Below are 19,094 nucleotides of genomic sequence, written 5' to 3'. Positions count from 1 at the left end.
TTTGCAATAAAAATATATTTTGTTTGTTTTGTGCAGTGCCAGGTTCATCTCTACAATATAGCATTGTAAAGGAATGGAATAGAATGAATGGAATAATAAGAGAAAAACTATATTGGTGAATTACTATGAATTATTCCATTTGTTTAATTATTTATTTATTTTTTGGGGGGCGGGGATTAGAAATCATTTTCCATTCAATTATATCGTCCCAGTTTAGTATGGAGTACTATACTACTATCAACACTAAAGTTGTATGACATTTAAATCATATTTCTAGTTTATTTCCTTAGGATGAAAATATTAATTAGTACACTATAGTATAAATCATATAGATGTTCTGTTATGCTAGGGCCTGTGTAGCTTTTCTCTTGCACTAATATATTGACTACCAGTATAACAACTACACAGACAAAGAGCAGATCTAACCTATCCTAAATCAACTGATTTCAGAGCTGAATAAACACAGAGAAAGAAAACAGCACTCTGGGAAATTCAATCAACATTTTATTTTCAGGATGTACTTTGCTAATAATTGAAAGGTTTGAAGTGCATAGTCATGAAGGGAGCATGAACAACGTGGACACAAATACAGACAGACAGCTGAATATTCACAGGAAGGTTGATCCAGAAAAAATGTGTTTGCAGATGCATTTTGCTTGTGTGTGTATGTTGAACAGACTACAGTAATGTAAACAAAACATAAGAATTTGCTGCAACAGTACGACTTTCTATCAATTGCTATAATTTGTATGCTATCAGTGGCCTTAGCTTGCTCTAGATATGACTTTGTAAAATCATTTTTATTTGGGATAGATTTATGTTTTGCAGCCCCGGGATATGTAAAATATTGATAGAATACTCTAAAATGCAGGACTGCAGTGACAGCATGTGGAGAGGTCAGTGCTTATAAATGAAACCTAAAAGAAATTCTCGATGTCTTTGTCTGTCAAACGTTAGTTATTTGTTTAAATCACAATATGAATCATAGTTTAGTATTTTTACCACTAATGTTAACTTCAAATGATCAAAAAAGACAAAAAATTTCATTTTTTCTGAACTATATTAATCTTTCCTATAATGTGTAAGAGGGCAAAACCCAGAAAATGTTGAGAACCCAATGCTATAAAAATGTGGGCACTTTTTACTTGAAAAATGACTTACAAACTATGTCCTTAAAATAGTTGTCAATTCCTTTTCTTGACCAAGTAACTGACTAATAGTTGCAGCTCTGGTGTGGAATGTGGGAGGCAGACATTACACTCTTGGCTTGGCAGTGTGAGTTTCAGCTGCTAGAAATACAGAAGTAGTATAGAGCATCATCATATACAGATTAGCTTTCATATGCATTTTATACAGCAGTAGACAGTTATGCAACATCATGTTTTAGTAGTGTTACCGTAGTTAATAGATTGCGTGTCATTATAATCGTGTTGTAACAACAGCAGACATGAGACTCTTGGATTGGCAGTATGAGTTTCACCCGCTCTGGCAGTAAGAGCAATACTAACTCTAAAAAATCATACTAGTCAATGAGAATTCACAATACTGTGTTACCTAGTGAATAATGTTACAGCAGAACGAATGCTGTCTATAACTATTTTATGCTCACCAGTAGTAGTCTGATGAACAACCACTGTTCATACGTGGTTTATTGTTCAATGTATTTTTTTCCTAATTTTTTTGTGTAAACTTATACATCACATCTCCCCATTAGACTACTAGCGCTATATAAAGCAGGAGAAACAATTGTAACATGATGCATAATCATACATCTTTGAACTGCTTTAACTCTGAAAATTGTGGCAATGGTTTGATAACACAGTTACATGAAATTATAACCACTTTTTTTTTTTTTTTTTTTTTACATTTTGTGCAATCCTCATAGTCCAAATCAAAATGCATGCTAGTAGTACCATGGCTTGTACTACAGGGGCATTTACCACTGGGTGGCAGTCATACTGTATTTGTTGTGCTGTATTGCACCACTGCAGAGGAGCATTGTACACTGTACCGTGCACACTCAGTACTGCAGCAATCACTGCAAGCTGTTGGCTAACTTCAAGAGTCATAAGAGGTTCGGTACAGGTGTTTCTTGGAGGAAGACAGGACAGATCAGAACACCAAAGATGAAATAAAAAACAAACAAACATAACAATAATAATAATTCAATGCTTAGTACAATGTCTTACGATTATAAAGGCAACTGTACCAAAACCAGACCTGCGTTATGCATTAAAACAGCTCTCCTCTCCCCATCACATATACATATTTTATCACATCAGTTATGGCTGTTATTAAAACAGTACATACCTCTTATAACCCGCTCAGATACAGATGCCTAATTTGCTGCTTGTTGTTTTTTAAGTATTTTATTATCATTTGTTTTTCTTCTTTAAATTAAGAATAAAATCCGTAAACACAAATAGTGAGGTTTGAGTTATGTATTATGTGAATCCACCTATACTGTATTTTGAGTGTCAGGGTTATGAAAAGTACACTAACGGACACATTAACTCCACAATATTGCTTTTCCCTAACAGGAAGACTTTGGATGTATATACCCTCTTTACAAAGGGGTCCTATAACTCTTAGACAGTGTGTGATGCCTTACATCCACGTCATTCACATTTTTACAGGTTCACCAGGATATATTCACTTCTAACATTGTACTGTTAATGTTGATCACATTTCACTCTTAATCCCATTTATACTCAGCATATACTTACACTATTTAGTAATGTATAATAAAATAAACACTTGTGCTTCTTGGGCATAGGCGTTGTACTTTATATATTGTATGAAACCTGATTGCGTGAGTCAATTGAGGTCATATTCTACAACACCTTTCCTTGCAATGGTAATTAAAGACACAAGTGCAACCAAACAACTACTCAGTACATAACATCAAATCTTATAATTAGGACTCCACAGCAAAAACATTCGTAATAGGTCAGTTATGATGTTTTCTGTGATTGCAACGATGGCTGCTTTTATATTACACACAGAAAAATATATTGTATTCCTGTAAGGGGGCAGCGCATTGGTTATCTTGTAGGGCATTTCATATTTGTCAGTTGGCAGTGTCAATTAGGGTGTTTTTAGCCCATTAGTACGGTAGCCCTGAGAGCTCTGAGTAAAACATACATTGAAAAAATGTAAATAAAAGCATACTGAGACACATCTTCAACAGTTTGACAAAGTAATAAATAAAAAAACAACAACAAACTAACAAAGAAATAATCCACAGCGAAAACAGAAACTGCAGCTGCAGCACCCTGAACTCCCAGGGCCACCACTTTGTTATTATTCCATCTAGATGCAACTTTTATGAAATAGCAAAGTACAAATGGGGTAATATGTTAGACATGTGTTATAATGCGGGCCTGGGTTCAAGCTTTTCCTGATACAGCTTTCATCTGCTCAGGGAATTTTGAGCCAAGTGTAAATGGGACCTAATATAGATTGATCCAATGCAGACAAAACCATGTGCTGTAGCTATATGATCCTAATCACCATACTTAAACTCAGCTGAGATACATTTCTGTGGTGTGGATACATATATTGGTACAATGATCAGTGCCTTGGACAGAATTGCCAGCCAGTCCAGACACATCTTTAAAGTGCCTTATAACAGGTTATTGCATAATCTGATATCTGTCTTATTGCTTCCATTGAAAGCAAGGGAAATGCACTCCAGTATTAGAGAGGAGCAGGCTGACAGAAGTGAACAAATAGAAAAATAAAATAAAAGCTTGTCATAGAGCTCTGTTCCTGTAAGTTAACATGTACTCGAAGTTAAAACCATTTGACACAGTGCTGCTGTCAGGTACTCGGTCAAAATGACAAACACAAAGTGAGAATGTTGTGTTTTTGTTAATTCTCTTAATATATAGTATAAAAGAATGGCAACTGTGAGGCCACTTCCGTGATTTGCCATTGTAACAAAACCACTTTAACACTGATAAAGTGCTGTATTGTTTGCAGGCAAGGCCAGTGAGCTGTTCTCTGGTATCAAAATGAATCCTCCTATGTGGGTATTTGTGTAGCAGCGTGTAATGTATGTATGTAGCTTTCAGCTGTTCAAAGTATTTATGCAGAGCATGTCTGCGGTCCTCATAGAAAGGACGTCAAAGTGACTGTGACTACAAACTACAAAGAGAGGTGGTTCTTTTTTTCCCAGGGCATTTTAGCAGTAAACCGATCCTGTTGACTTATGAAAGAATGAAAAAGAAATGTGAATTTATGAAGATTTTGTTACATTTTCCAATTTGGCGTTTCTTGAAAGAAATATGTACTGGTGTTTATATTGTCCACATTTAAGCATTTACTTAAACGTTTTATTTATATGTGTTTAATTTAAAATTTCTCAATTTACTCTCAGCAACATCAACCGACGTCCCTTTTAAACAGCTAAGATCAACACTGGGGCTGTTTGTGAAGTCTGAACAAAAAGTTTAAAATCTTCAATGGCCAGGGTTTTAAATACAGTCAAGTAGTAATTTTATCAGTTTAAACTCTATAACATGCTCAGTTTTGGCCAGTTGTAGATGTACACAAAATAATGTAGCTGACCAACAAGCACTTATGACTGCCCTTGAGGGGCATTCACACACATTCAATTCAGAATAATATTAATATTTCTTTGATATATTTTTTGTACTGAATGAAAACATACATTTTGGACAATATTTGACTGCCCAACAGTCTTTACATTCTTTTGCAGTGAGCTGCCCCAAGACAATGCTACCTGCACTACCAAGGCTACATTACTGGACTTGTAAATTCTTGATGGGTTTGGCAAGTTTCCTTTGAGTTATATGTATTTCATTGAATCCACATGTAAATTTGGAAATAAGCATTTTGAGCTGAATGTGCTTATAAGGATATCCGGCTAATAAGCCATTAAGCAGCTTCTCAAACTCCTCTGGCAGGGCTTTTCAATTCTTTCACTTAAACAGAGCTGCTAAAATGTTCTTACTTTTTCAATAAGTGTAAACTTTCTTTCAGTTATTAATTTTTCTACAGTAAACTTGTCAGCCAATATTCAAAAAGTTATTTTTCAATAACCCTGACGTGGCTAAAAAGGTGTTAAACAGTTGCAGCAGTGTTGAGATGAGCATTGACAGAGCTTCCCGCAGTTCTGGCCAGCGTGGAGGGGACCAAACAGAGACACACAGAAATGTTCCTGTATTATGGTGTAATATATAATCTTATACGAAGCTATATAAAATGTGCACATGCTCAAAATGCATTGGTTATTAGTCAGAAGCAGCATGATTAAGTTCATTCCTTTCAATAGGGAGCTGGGTAGTCTGGGGATTGTCTTTGATGATGGTTAGGGTTCTTCTTTTTTTATGTAAGTTCTTCTCACCAGCCAAGGGAGCAGAAGCAGAACAGGCACCTGTGTTTATCTAAAGCAAAACAATAAAACCTGTGCAGAACTGGATCTTTTATTCACCTAAGGTAAGCCCATTTGTTAGTCCCTGCTAACCAGCATTTCACAGAAAATCTTTGGCCCAAACAAACCAGCAGTGTGTCTAATCTGAACCCAGAAGTCACATGAAAATTGGCATTTCAGAGGTTAATGTCAGAAAGATCCTTTGGAAACAGCTGGGATTTACTCGTTACCTACAAACACGGTTAATCAGTAAAACAGCGCCCAGTGTTTAAAAATGGCAAAATACAAATTTTACAGTCAGTGTTTAAAATGTAAAACTTCCTATTTTATTTATAAACAATTTATGTGATTGGGACTAAAAATTTTTATCTTTTATTTATAACCAAACTTCTAGTCAGTTACCACCTTCATCCAGGTGCATTTATATCATTTGAGAGCTAAGGGAAAGAATTTGAGCAGTGTTGTGCTATTCTTCGACTGACATCCTGGCAGTTTTTTATTATGGCAGTTCAACATGGCATCAAAGATATTTGTTCCCACTGGTTGAGTATATCTAAGTCCAAGTTTCACTTGGAGTTGTAGAGTTCCAGACTAAGAATCCAACATATTGTAGCTTCTCAACTGATACTATAAAGCATGTTTTGGACTGGAAACTGAATACTGACATTGGGTGTATAAAAAAGATTTCGGCCTTGTGATGCGTTCTTGCTTTAACGTAGTGTGAATGTTATTAGATAGTAAGAAAGTACATAGAAAAAAATAACACATCAACTGCATAAATTGGAGATTGCAATGTGAAGAAAGTGGAGCAGAAGCTGTACAGTGGAACAAATGGGCTACCATGGCAAGTGAGAGAGATCCAGGCCTATGCACACTTCACACTTCCCAAATCTCAAGCATGATTTAAAATAGACATTTTTACAAGTTGTTTTTGTTAGCCGCTAGTAAGATAATTGATTTTTCGCTGAGTGTGTACATTTGTCTAACATATATACAAACATGTAGGCATACTTAACATTTTGTTCAAGCCTTTGGTGTCCCTTTGTTTTCAGTTTTGGCTCCTGAAAGACCATTTTCTGTGTTGTCATTCCCTGAGGAGCTCACTAGGCACTCTTTACTGTAGAGATAAGAGAAACAAAGGTTATATTGAACACCTATAAAAGGAGACAAATACAAGCGATAAGGGCCATGTGCCATATATACTGCAGGGGTTTTAAAAAAACGTAACCCAATGAGCTTCAAATAATAATTTTGTTTTGGAAACATAGAATATGGGTGACATTATTTCGTTATTATATAATATAACAGATTCATATTAATTGCCCACTTTGCTCTGAGACAATTTGACCTATATTGTCAGCATAAAACCATTACTGATTACATCAGATATTTTAATTAGAAAAATACAAAAAAATCTATTAACATGGCCAAATGAGTGCCTGGGTCAGCCACAGTCAAATAACAGGGTAAATCTTTGTGACACAAAATTATTTTTCAGTAAATAATGTAGTTTTATATGAACTGGTGTTGATGATATGACGTTAGACCTAGTGATAAAGGTTACAATGATTTTAGTTGTATTCATAGAATATAAATAGTTCATTTGTTATATGAAAGCAAATACTCTTGAAATTATGACGTAACACATTTGAATTTCCTCTAATATCAGATTTTCACTGCTAGATGCACTTTTTATATCAATAAAAAAGATAACAGAAAGCTAATAATTCTACTTCTTTTGCAAACTGGAGTATGACAAGCAATTTCTTTCATTTTTATTTCCAACATTCAAACTTTTTGTTATACTTTTTAGAAATCAAATAAGACTTGCACATTTTAAAAATATTTGTAGTACATAAAAAATATTATTTACGACATGTATGTATGAAGATCACTTGACTTATTCTTCATGTCAGTATGTCTTGTCTGAAAAATTGTGTTGCCGTAACAGTGCATAACTTGTGTGATTAAACAGGGAATATAAACAGTACTTCATCACACTTAATTATTTATAACTTCTGTACATTTCGTGCATATGATATTGCTGCAGGTATAAGAATAAATTATGTTACATGCTTATGTGATGAGTTTTGAGCTGCGTGTTGCAGGCTATAGTATCTGCAAAAGTCAATGACATCATAGGACTTGTAACATATGTATATGAATAAAAATATATGAATAAAAACCATATCAGGAAAAAAAATTAATGGTTCCTTAAAAGCTGGAAATTTTTTTCATTAATGGTGAAAACTTCACAAATTTTTACGCCCTATTTCACAAGATGTTAAATTTGCAGAAACAGTTATAAAACTAGCATATAATAGACCAAATTTCTTTTTGCCAGCAATACATAGTTTTTGGCTGTTTGACTGTAGCTGACCCAAATATATATAATAAAAAGATTATCTATAATCAGTATTGTTGATTTGTTCTAAATGTCCTTATTAAGATAGTCAGTGATCTACTCACTTCTTCTCATCATCCTTCTGCAGGAAGTGAACAACAACAGCCTTTATCACCATGACAATGATAACTAAGCCTATGACTCCACCCAATGCTGAGACAATAATGATTGTCAAAGTGTTGTCAACTTCCTTCACTGAAAAGGTGGAGAGAGAAAGAGAAAGAGAGAGAGACAGTGACTTTGTGAGGACAAACAAGTATACAGAGTATGTAAAAACTGACTTAGAGCTCTAACAAGATTGAAACTCGATGCTAGTAGCGTAAGTGCAATTTTTTTTAAGTATATGTACTTTATAAACACTGTCAGTCAGCAAGTCAGATAAAGCTCTATTTTTGTGTGCCAGGTGTTTGTGCAACTTTTACATACTTTGATCCACCACTATAAGAGTGAAGATAGCACTGTGGTTGCGGTTCTTCTCTTTTGGATTCCTGGCAAAACAGATGTACTCTCCTTCATCTTCAAAGGTGATATTCCATAGCAAGATCGAAATGTTGTTACTCTTTGAGGAGCCGACAAACTCAACACGCTCATGGAACACACGGACCTTCGGCTCCACACCCTCCATAGGGATCAACGCTTCACATAACTACACACAAGATATTTCCTTAGATACACAGTATTGGGTGTCAGCTACACAGCATTGGGATGATGACACACTGTGTTGTAATTTTGCCTTTGTACACCACCACATCACACTGAAAATCAAAGACTTTAATTCAAGGGGTTTAACAAAAGTGTTTTATTACCTGTTTTAGGCATTTTTATATATAGTTCCCCATTTTTAGAGACTCAAAAATAATTGACAAGCAGTTTTATGGCCAGGTAAAGGGTCCCTTGACACTTTCTTAAATATTAAGGAAATTGTGATCTGGACTTGAACTTGTATTTGTTAGCTGTCTGAAAGAACGTGTAGTTATGCCATAATCAAGCTAAAAAAAAACGTGGCCAAATCAGCTATTTGGCACATTGATCAAAAGATGGAATGAACCAGGCAGCTCAGCAAGACTTCAAGGCCAGGGAAACCTGTGGAGACACCTGTGAAGTGAATGATCATAGAATTCTTTCTTTGGTCAAGAAAAAAGTTCCTTCACAACTTCTAACAAAGTCAGCAACACTGTGGAGGTAGCTACATCATTGTCAAAGTCTACAATCAACAGATGTCTTGATTAATGGAAATACAGAGCATTTACAACAAGATGCAAACTAATGGTTAAAGAGAGAAAAAAAAAAGAAAAAATAATGATCTGAAGCGTGGTGAAGCCAATGTAATGGCATAGGTATGTATGGTTTGCAACAGAACTCATTCACTTGTGTTTACGGATCGTGTGACTGCTGTCAGTGGCTGGATGAATTCTGAAATGTACAGGGCTACAATTGCTCCTCAGATCCTGACAAATGTTGAAAAATTTATTGGGCAGCACAAAGTGCAAATCGTTAATCACCCAATGTATACTGCACAAGCAACCAAAGAGCTTCTCAAGACAAAGAAACAGGATTTAATTAAATGACCAAGTGAGTCACATGATATCAGAACATGCTTTCCACCAGAGCATTCTTTTCAGTAGATTTTAGAAGTCCAGTGTTGGGGAGTAACGGAATACATGTACTGGTGTTACGTATTTAAAATACAAAATATGAGCAACTGTATTCCCTTACAGTTACCGTTTAAAACGGTGATAATTAGAATATAGTTACTTTGTTGAAATAACTGGATTACACAGCGGTCTTTTCTTAGGCTATCACCTCTCCAATTTTGGTAACTCCACACATAGCCAGAAACCCAAACAAGACACGAAATAAGAGGCTCCAATGTAAGCGTCCCATTAACATTGGTGGTGTCAGTTACACAATGGACCCAGCGACAGCTTCTTACTTTGAAATTCCGACACCACTTCATATTTAAAGAAGAAAGGGATGGGTGAATTTTAACATGCCATGCAAACACTGTTTGCCAGCAACCAAGCTGCTCGCAGCGTCAAAAGACTCCAACCTAAACAAACATCTGGAAGTAAGTTCTTTTTTAACAATGAATGTTAGCCTACTGCAGCTACCTTGTTTTAGTTGTGGTAGCTACCTGGGTTATGTGCCACTTCAGTATCTCTGATGTACTATTGCTCAGTGATTTGTTACTATTACTGGATGCTACTCGCCACCGAGCTAACATTGTTAGCTGGCGTTAGCCGAAGTTAGTTCATAGACTGCAGATTGTTAGACCTGCTTAAACATTAACAACCTGCGAGCTGCAAATAATCATGTGCAATTCTGAAAGCAGTCTATGAACTAACCTCAGCTAACGCAAGCTAACAATGTTATTTTGGTGGCAGAAACCTTCAGTAATCGTAATAAATCACACAGCAATAGTACATTCATGTAGTTGTAAAAAGCATGACAATATATTAAGTAATCCAAAGTATTCAGAATATGTTACTCACACTGAGTAGCTTAACGGAATACGTTAAAAACTACATTTTGGGGCATGTATTCTGTAATTTGTAGTGGAATACACTTTAAAAGTAACCTTTCCAACACTGCAGAAGGCAGACCTCTAGGCAGAGAGACCCACAAACAAGCAGCAGCTGAAGGTGACTGCAGTAAAGGCCTGGCATCTCAAGGGAGGAAACACAGCATTTGGTGATGTTCATGAATTTTAGACTTCAGGCAGTCATAACCTACAGAGGATTTTCAAATAATAAAAGCAGATCCTGTGTATTAAAAAAATGGCTGCATTTCCTAAACAGTTAATACAGGCTGTACTAAAAAAAAAAAAAAATCACATGTGATGGTTAACAAAGGCAAAATTACAAGAACTATCTGATCATCAAAATACTTATGAACAAAACTGTATCCCCATGCCTTCAGAAATACAAAGCATACACTCACCGACTGTTTATGCGATGAGACACGAAACATATGAAAATGTCAGGAATCACTATTTTTATGCTTTTTTGTATCCCTGTTGGTGTTGTGGTTGTGTGCACGTACCTTTATGAGACTTCCATTGTCATTATATTGCCAGTTGAAGTAGAGATTTTCGATGCCAATACATGAAGAGTAAGTGCAGGGCAACAAAACCGTGGAGCCATTCATTGCTTCGATTGAAGACACTTTACCTGTGGAAACTTCCAGTCCACCAACAGTCCATACGCCTAAGCCAAGGGAGAAAGGAAAAGTTAAAAAGTTTTTAGAAAAGGATAGAAAATGGTTTTTGAAAAGCAATAAAAACACAATTATATAAGGCAAAATGAAAATAAAAAAGTAAAAGATAGTACAGAGTTTGTTTGCTATTTGCAATATTTGTTGTGGCATCAGTTTATTGAGACTTAATTATGTATGAATTCATTATGATTTAACTTAAGTAAAAGTAGAACGTGGCCAAGTAGGCAACACTATTCTGTCTCTCTTCTTTTAAAATTAAATTGTGAATAAAAATCTTAATATGGAGTCTAAACCTAATATATTTAAAATTGCTGTCACAGGGAGAAAAATGACCACATGCTCCCTGATTACTTTTTTTGTGTACTTTATGGACTTTATGGTGAACTTTAGGCTTTGAAAAATTAGGTTAGGTTCTAAATGCAACTTTGCAGAAGCAACTGACAATTTTACCAAATTACATTTATACTGTATGATGTCCTCTATGTAAAACCTGCAATGCTCTCTCTTCTATTGGTCTTAATGTTAAAAAAATATGTAAAAAAAAAAAAATTGAAACATAGAATTTTGGTACCATTTCTTAAGAGAAAAGATTTGTTCTCTAGTTCATCAAGTCAAACTAATTAAGCAATCAAAACATTTGATTTTATCAAGACCCAACTAATCCAATTTATGAATAGAGTATAAGAGTCATGCGACTTAAATTCACATGGCCAGGCATGTTATGTGGGTTTTGCAATGACAGCTGGTGTAATTCTCAGATTGTTGCTCTGGTTTCTCTCTCACACACTTGGGGTCTATTTATAAATACTCTCTTCCACATTGACCTGCTCATGATCACATTTCACTTGGACAAGGTACAGACAAGGTTAGAGTACATGTATGCCTCTGCTGAGGACACATAGACATAGACATGTATGTATACTTGCTTAAAAGAATTTTGCATCACCTGCTCTGGAATGCTTTGACTAAATCTGCGTTAGCACAAGAATCTCAAACACTTGAGTCCTCATATTACTGGATATGGATGAAATCATTTTACTACTTGAAATCACGTGTTCTAGGCACACATTGTCATTTACCATTTTTCAATTCAAATGTTAAAGAAATCAGAAAATGTATTAATGTGATTTGGAGGAAAAAATTCAACAGCAGAAATATTGATACAAAGTTATTTTTCAGCTGTATTGTTACCATCACAACACTGGCACTGGGGCTGGTTAATGAAACAAAAAAATAAAATTAATGTGAAATAATCTTTTCTTAATATACATAGAAAAAGTTACTTGGATAGAACTCATTCAACAGACAGCACAACTTATTTTGTATTATATTAAGTATATTAATGGTGATTTACTGTGTATGGCTAGAACTAATAAAACATTTTCAGAAAAAAAGTAATAGTGTTGTAAGAAGATTATTTCAAGTAAGACTTACTGGAGCTGAAACTTTTAATTCGTACTGGGAAAAACACTCAGTATTTGAATTGTCATTCTTTCTGTTTTTTTATCAGCTGCTTTTGTAAAATGATATAAATAAAAAGAAAGATATTGCTGAAGTAAGCGTTTAGGGTTAATGATACAAGCAAGGGATTGTAAATGTGGGTGGAACTCCCACTGAAGAGTATGGGTTCCAGTAGTGCAAATACATAGACAAAAATAAACCTCTGCCTGTATTTTATTTTATTTTATTTTTTCAGATGAAATTAACTAAAAGACTGCCTTCTGCAAGTCACATATTGGTTATAATAAATATGTGCACTCTTATACCTTACAAATAAATATTTATACATCAAGGAAGCATCAGTTTGTTTGGCTTTGCTTTTTTGGTCATCTATATGCTTTTGTCCCACCCACTCTTCTTGATTTTTTTTGTAACACCTGGTATTTAACTCTTCAGTTATGCTGGCTCATCCACTTTCAGCTCAGGCATTTTTAATTTTGAACTTGTTTGTTTTCTGTTTCCACTTTTGCTCTGTTTTAATAGCCTGACTTACTTTTTTATAGCACTGGACAGTCTGGACGATTCTGCTTTCACTTCTTTTTTTCTCTCAATCTTTCTGTCTTAGTTGCTTTCAGAAGTTGCTCCTGGGGGAGACAATCCCTAAATAAGAACATGGAAACATATGTGTGTGTTCCTGTCTAGCTATCTTTGTGAGGACCGAAATCTGCATTCTACTATACTAGTGAGAACCAACAGTCACTTGTAAGGACACACAACCCGGTCCTCACAAATTTGAAGGCATTTAAAGGTATTTTTGAGGCTCAAAATGTGGTTTTAGTGTCAGGGTTACAATTAGGTTATGGTTAGGTTTGGGTTAGGCATTCATTTTTAATGGTTAGGGTTAGGGTCAGTGTTGGTCAAGTTACTTGAAAAAAGTAATCAGTAACAAATTACTGATTACTTCCCCAAAAAAGTAATCCCGTTACTTTACTGATTACTTATTTTCAAAAGTAATTAATTACTTAGTTACTTAGTTACTTTTTAAAAACACGATTTACAACCTGAATAGGTGATAAAGTGATAGATCTTTCAGCCCAGTTCTACTTTTTCTGCATAATCCATCACACAAAATGTAATCAAACATTAACATTTAAACCTATTTTCTGCACATTCCAGCACATAAAATAAAATATTTTTTGTGTTTACACACAGTCTTTCAAATAGATGCAAGTAAAACACAGCAGAAAATAAATAAAATCAAAGACTAGCGGTCCTGTTGCTCTATTTTCACCTGTAAAGCAGGTGGAGGTTTGCCCTGGTGCAGGTGTGCCGCAGCGGTCAGTGGAAGAATCCGCGAGTTTCTCTGTGAATTTCCCATTATGTCGTAGCGCACTCGGTGCTTGTTTAGGGTTTTTTTCGCTGTAAAAAGAAGTTGTCTTCCCACGCACAACGGACGCTAATGTTTTTGTCACTTTTTATGGAATCAAACTCAAAGTAAGGTCAGCACTTCCACGCTTTAAACGCTGCACGCTCATACTCTCTCCCGCACTCGATATATGATCCATTGTTGATCTGCGCACAGCTGTTGTCACGAACATCGCACTCGCTTACGTCATTGTCATGAGACATTCTCGCAAAAAAATCACGATTTTAGTAACGCAGTAACGCAGCGTTCCTACGGGAAAGTAACGTAATCTAATTACCGTTTTTGCAATAGTAATCCCTTACTTTACTCGTTACTTGAAAAAAGTAATCAGATTACAGTAACGCGTTACAAGTAACGCGTTACTGCCCATCTCTGGTTAGGGTAAGGGGCTAGGGAAAGCATTATGTCAATGAAGGTCCTCAGTAAAATAGCTGAACGGTGTTGTGTGTGTGTGTGTGTGTATTTTCTACTTTAAGAGGTTTAGAGGTTTTGAACATTGAACTATCTTTTAAACTCTTTGGTAAATGCAACAATGAAAACAAACATTTATCCTCTATCAGTAATTAGTTGCACATTTTCAGTGAATAGTCTGTGAAACAAAATGCTCCAGTGGAGAAAAAAAAGATGTTATCCATTTCCAAAAACATTTCCAAATGGATTATATGGTGCCCCCTCCTCATGCTTAGAAATAAACTTGACACCTCCTTGGCTTTACTGCTCTCTACTATCATGGTTTTGTATCTCACTTTACTCTTCACTATCCTCTTTTTTTGTCTTAACAGTTTGTCCTGAAACCGCCCACAGATTCACATCCTGAAGTAGTGTACAATTCACTTATGTAATGTATGCACTGTTATCTTTTTATGTGACGTGTGTGTCTGTGTATGTGTGTGCATGTGCATGTATGTGAACTGTATATATGCACTTACTTTAAGTGTTTGTGTACATATCAGTAATACTGATGGTCTGAAAAGCAACTGAGTGTGTGCATGTATGTGCATATGTGTCTGTGTGCATGTATGTGTGCGTGTGTCCTTGCCTGACTGTCAAGGTGAGTGTTTTTTTTCTTCTTTTTTTTTTAAGTAGGCCAGTAATTGAAAAGTTAATGTATTTCTAAGAGAACCCATAGAGAACTGACTGAGGACACTATTCTGCAATATATACAGGGAAGTGATGGGAAAGGTGGGAGAGGGGGGCATGAACAAGGAAGCGTAGGTAATGCAGGAGTTACAATGTGTAGGAAGTGATGGAAGGGGTCACAAGGAAAGAACAGGGGAATGGATATGAGAGAGGTGAGGGATGTGAGATGTCCTTTTCAAGGTGAATGGGCAAAGAATTACACCAGCAGCTGAGTTACTTAATAGGCAGAGCTGCTGGTATTGTGGGACAAGATAGTTTCAGTTTTTCACTTCAGGTAATATATGCAATGTGATATTCATACAAACAATGCTGCAGTAACTGCATTTTCAGGCACAGTACTGGAGAAATGTTAACATGATTACTATGTTACACCATGATCACTCTATCATTTTGCTGTTAACTGTATCTTTTGTTTATTCGTCACAAAAAAGGATGATGAATAATTTAGCGTGAATGAAAATGGAAAAAATGAAAGTAGTTGGCATGACAGTTGTTCCAACCTTTTGCATCTTCCATGCTGAAAAGTTACAGATATCTGAAGAGTGTCTTTATTCTGCAAAAAAGTCACTATTCCAAGTTTTGTCTGTGGTCCTGCTGCAATAACAGCTTCTGTCTGTTAATACTGAATATATAAGATGTTAACAATGATAAAATGCATTTAAGATGGACATTTTCATAACAGATGAACCGGATCTCTTAAATAGAGGTGAGAATTTAATGATGTAAGTGAACATAGTGATCAGAGGTCAAACCAAGGAACTACAAAGACTGGAATGACTAAAACTCACCCATGGAACTAAAGCCATATCCTCCAGAGAACCAGACCATCCATTTATGTCCATTGTAATGGACATTTGTTTTTGGTCTCTATCTTGTGACTTATTTGAGCTATCATAATAAGTCCTAATGTACTAAATAGAGGACATCCTGGGCTTTCCATTGATATCTCGTGCATTTGGGTGCTCTCTTTTAGCTCCAAAGAGGAAGGAAATCACAAAAATAGTTCAATGGGAAGATTCTTTCCTCAGTTCTCAAGAGGATATAGTCAAATGAAAGTATTTATTCATAAGTGTAGAACTTGAATTGAAATTTAAGAGTTCTTCTAACTTGGAATATGGACTGTTGGGCTGTTGTTGAGTCATGATGTTAAGTTAAAATTTAAGTTATAATCTATTCATTTGTAAAAATGAAGATATTTTGGGGATATTGAGTTACATATTTTACTGTTTAAGAACCTACGGTGACACCTCTTATATAATCCATTTTGTTGATTGATCTTGATGTTGCTGATTTACTGCTCCCATAATTTTCCTGAGTGTGGAAATGGGTCTGGGCTCTTACGGGTTAAAACCTATTTGAACTTATTTTATTTTAATTTACAGATACCTAATGTAAACCAATCTCGCACCACCACTTGAGTCAGACTGTTAAAAGTCAAACTAAAACAACAATGCTCTATAATGCTGTGGCTATCCTTTAGGGATTCGCTGATAAAAAAATATATATAATTTGTTATACAGTTTATGTTTCTTTCTTATTTGTGTTAGCCTTGCCTGTACTTATCTGTTGGTGTATCTAATGTCTGCTGGGACAGTGGGATTCAGCCTGAGAATATGTACTTATGAGAAAATGATTTCAGAGAAATCCCACTGAACTTAGATGGTAATTTAGACAAAACAACCAGATCAATGCTGTTTTTAGCACGATTTTTGGGAAAATATTTTACTAAGAAAGTGTTATTTGGTGCAGTATGACTTTCCAAAACACTCAACAATTTCATTTGGAAATATGTGTACTGACAATGAAATACAACAAGAAACAAATGAATATGAATAAGATGTATAAGATGAATAATTGTAAAATTGTGCTTTACAACTATTTTTTGTGTATGCGAACTATGATGTAAATGAAGTGTGTATATTGCCTGTATTTGTTCCTCTTTCTTAAATGAATATTTTGTTCAAAGTTTCTGGTACATATATTTATCACATCGATTCAAAAGGACTAAACTATTGTTTAATCCCTTTAAAGTGAACTAATGTTGCATTGTGTTAGCTAGTCAGAAGTGTGTTCGCATGTTTTTCAGTATGTGATATGCTATAACCAAATTTGACCCTACTGGGACAAATGATGATTTGGTCTTGGTGCTGCCGCTAACCTGGACTCATGGACTCTTGAATAATTTAGTCAATAACTTTACCAAAATGCAAAATTGCATGTGTTATTGAACTAAAGTTATTTGTTTTAATATTTCCCCCTGATGTTTGGTTGGAAAACATAAAAAGCCCAAATATTTGCCAAAAAACAAAACAAAACAAAGCTGAAACAACAAAGTGCTGTTTGTGTTTTTTTGGATCTAGAACACATTTTAAAAAGCAGAAAGATAAGATGCATTCTAATCTTACTTGTCGGTTATCTAAAGACGACACTAATATTGCAATACTGGACACATACTAGTCCCATTTTTCTTTCATAAAACTCAATGGTGCTCAACTTTCCAAACAACTGAGAGCCAGGGGGGAATTTTTGGATGTGGGGGCACTATTGGGCACTACAACAAAATCAGGGAGGGTACGAGCAAAAGCACAGATCATCACTGCACCACTACGTCATTACCAGTAATGCTATGTTCACACAGGCATGCATGTAGATAAACTATAGCTTGTTTTTCTTTACTTTGAAAACCAAAAGTTAATTATTTGTTTTATTTTCTCCTATATGAAGGCTATGTTTAAAGTAGAATTTCAAAGCGCGAAGTGTCAGTTACTCAAACAGTCCAGCAGCAACCCTACAACATGAAACTGATCTCAGTCAAAGGTTTGTATTGTTGGCCTGATTGTTTAACAATTAAACATCACCTGTGACAGCACCATACATTGTAGTGTTTGGGTATGGAAAGATAATGATTAAACATGAGCGCTGAAGCAGATGCGACAGAGCAGCAGATGTAGATATAGCAGATATAGAATAACCAAAAAAAGGTATTGATTTACTGTAAGAGGGCTGTACCACCCACTCAGACATAATAAACAAGAAAAAGCGAGCAAAAGGAGCAAATGAAGAAGGTCTAAAGGGCACAGAAACAAGTTAAAATGTATAGGCAATTAAAGGGATAGCCCCATCCAGAGACATGTTTGAAAAGAGTGGAATGACATGGCACTTAAAGGTACAGAGATAAGTGTAACTCACCAAGCAGCAGTGCAACTGCCAGACCAGCGTGAAGTAGATCCCCTGATCTCAGCCGACCAGAGACACTTGAACCAGTGCTGTCCCCTGACGCCATGACACCTACACCACCTGTCTGTCTCTGTTCTTCTCTGCCTGTCTATATGTATACAATGTGTGTCTCTGTCAGTCTGTCTCCTTGTCTGCCAGTCACTGTGAGTGTTTGACTTATGTGCCTCTGGACCAAGGTGGGACACTGAGCTGTGCAGCTGAAGGCAGAGTCTTGCTCTCAGTCCCTCCCTCTTCTCTCCTCCTCTGCACTCTGTCCCAGGAATGAACAGAATGAGGAAGCGCAAAAGAGAGAAGGATAAAATTCCTTTAGGGAGCTCTCTCACATCAAGTTGTTCCTTGCACTGCTCTCCTGCAGCCCGGGGAAGCAGAGGAAAGGAAAGACTGAAGAATGCAGCAGTTGAACGAAGAGTGCAGCCTCTCTGTTTCTTTGCCTCCCTCCTCTCCTGTCCTCTGTCGCTGTCTCTGGCAGACACAGTGGTAATTATCCAGCAAAGCAGAGTGTGAGGCGAAAGGCATAGAGGAGAAGCGAGGCAGAGCGGCACCAGGGTAGCAGCGTTGTGTCAGACCGCTCCACTCCTTTAACAGCAGCAGGAATAGTCAGGTAACCAGGCTGGCCAACAAACCCCATGGGTGGGGGGGAGACATAGGCTGGAGGGGGAGGAGAACACACAAGAGGCACAGAAGGATGCTGGAGGAGAGCCAGCAGGCAGAAAAGCAGAAAGTATGCGTGTTTCCCGTGCCGGCACAGGGAGAAATGAGGTACTGCAGAGGTAGAGGTGAAGAGAGAGCGAGCGAGAGAAGGAGGGGATAGCGAGTGGGGGTGAGGGGTACTG

At 36.2% G+C, this 19,094-nt stretch overlaps 1 protein-coding gene across 1 annotated transcript; it reads right to left on the bottom strand.

The window, feature by feature from the left end:
• Window positions 1-491: 491 nt before the first annotated feature.
• scn4ba (sodium channel, voltage-gated, type IV, beta a) lies at window positions 492-19,094 on the bottom strand. Its single transcript, XM_084950968.1, has 5 exons — window positions 18,214-19,094; window positions 10,845-11,008; window positions 8,229-8,448; window positions 7,868-7,997; window positions 492-6,515 (listed from the first exon to the last, which is right to left on the bottom strand). Exons 1-5 carry the CDS (start codon window positions 18,305-18,307, stop codon window positions 6,422-6,424), a joined length of 702 nt encoding a protein of 233 aa, XP_084807094.1. The 5' UTR covers window positions 18,308-19,094; the 3' UTR covers window positions 492-6,421.

Source organism: Perissodus microlepis, chromosome 14 (genome assembly GCF_051167445.1).
Source record: "Perissodus microlepis isolate ML-2025 ecotype Zambia chromosome 14, ASM5116744v1, whole genome shotgun sequence".
Taxonomy (NCBI): domain Eukaryota; kingdom Metazoa; phylum Chordata; class Actinopteri; order Cichliformes; family Cichlidae; genus Perissodus; species Perissodus microlepis.
The sequence above is the reverse complement of the archived record's forward strand: the minus strand, read 5'-3'. Positions and strand labels throughout refer to the sequence as shown.

Coding starts and splice junctions, on each gene's coding strand:
- scn4ba (XM_084950968.1), bottom strand. CDS start 18,307: ATGGCGTCAGGGGACAGCACTGGTTCAAGTGTCTCTGGTCGGCTGAGA. Junction 8,449..10,844: donor ACAATGGAAGTCTCATAAAG/GTACGTGCACAC, acceptor TCTTGTGTGTAG/TTATGTGAAGCGTTGATCCC. Junction 6,516..7,867: donor CAGAAGGATGATGAGAAGAA/GTGAGTAGATCA, acceptor TTATCTCTACAG/TAAAGAGTGCCTAGTGAGCT.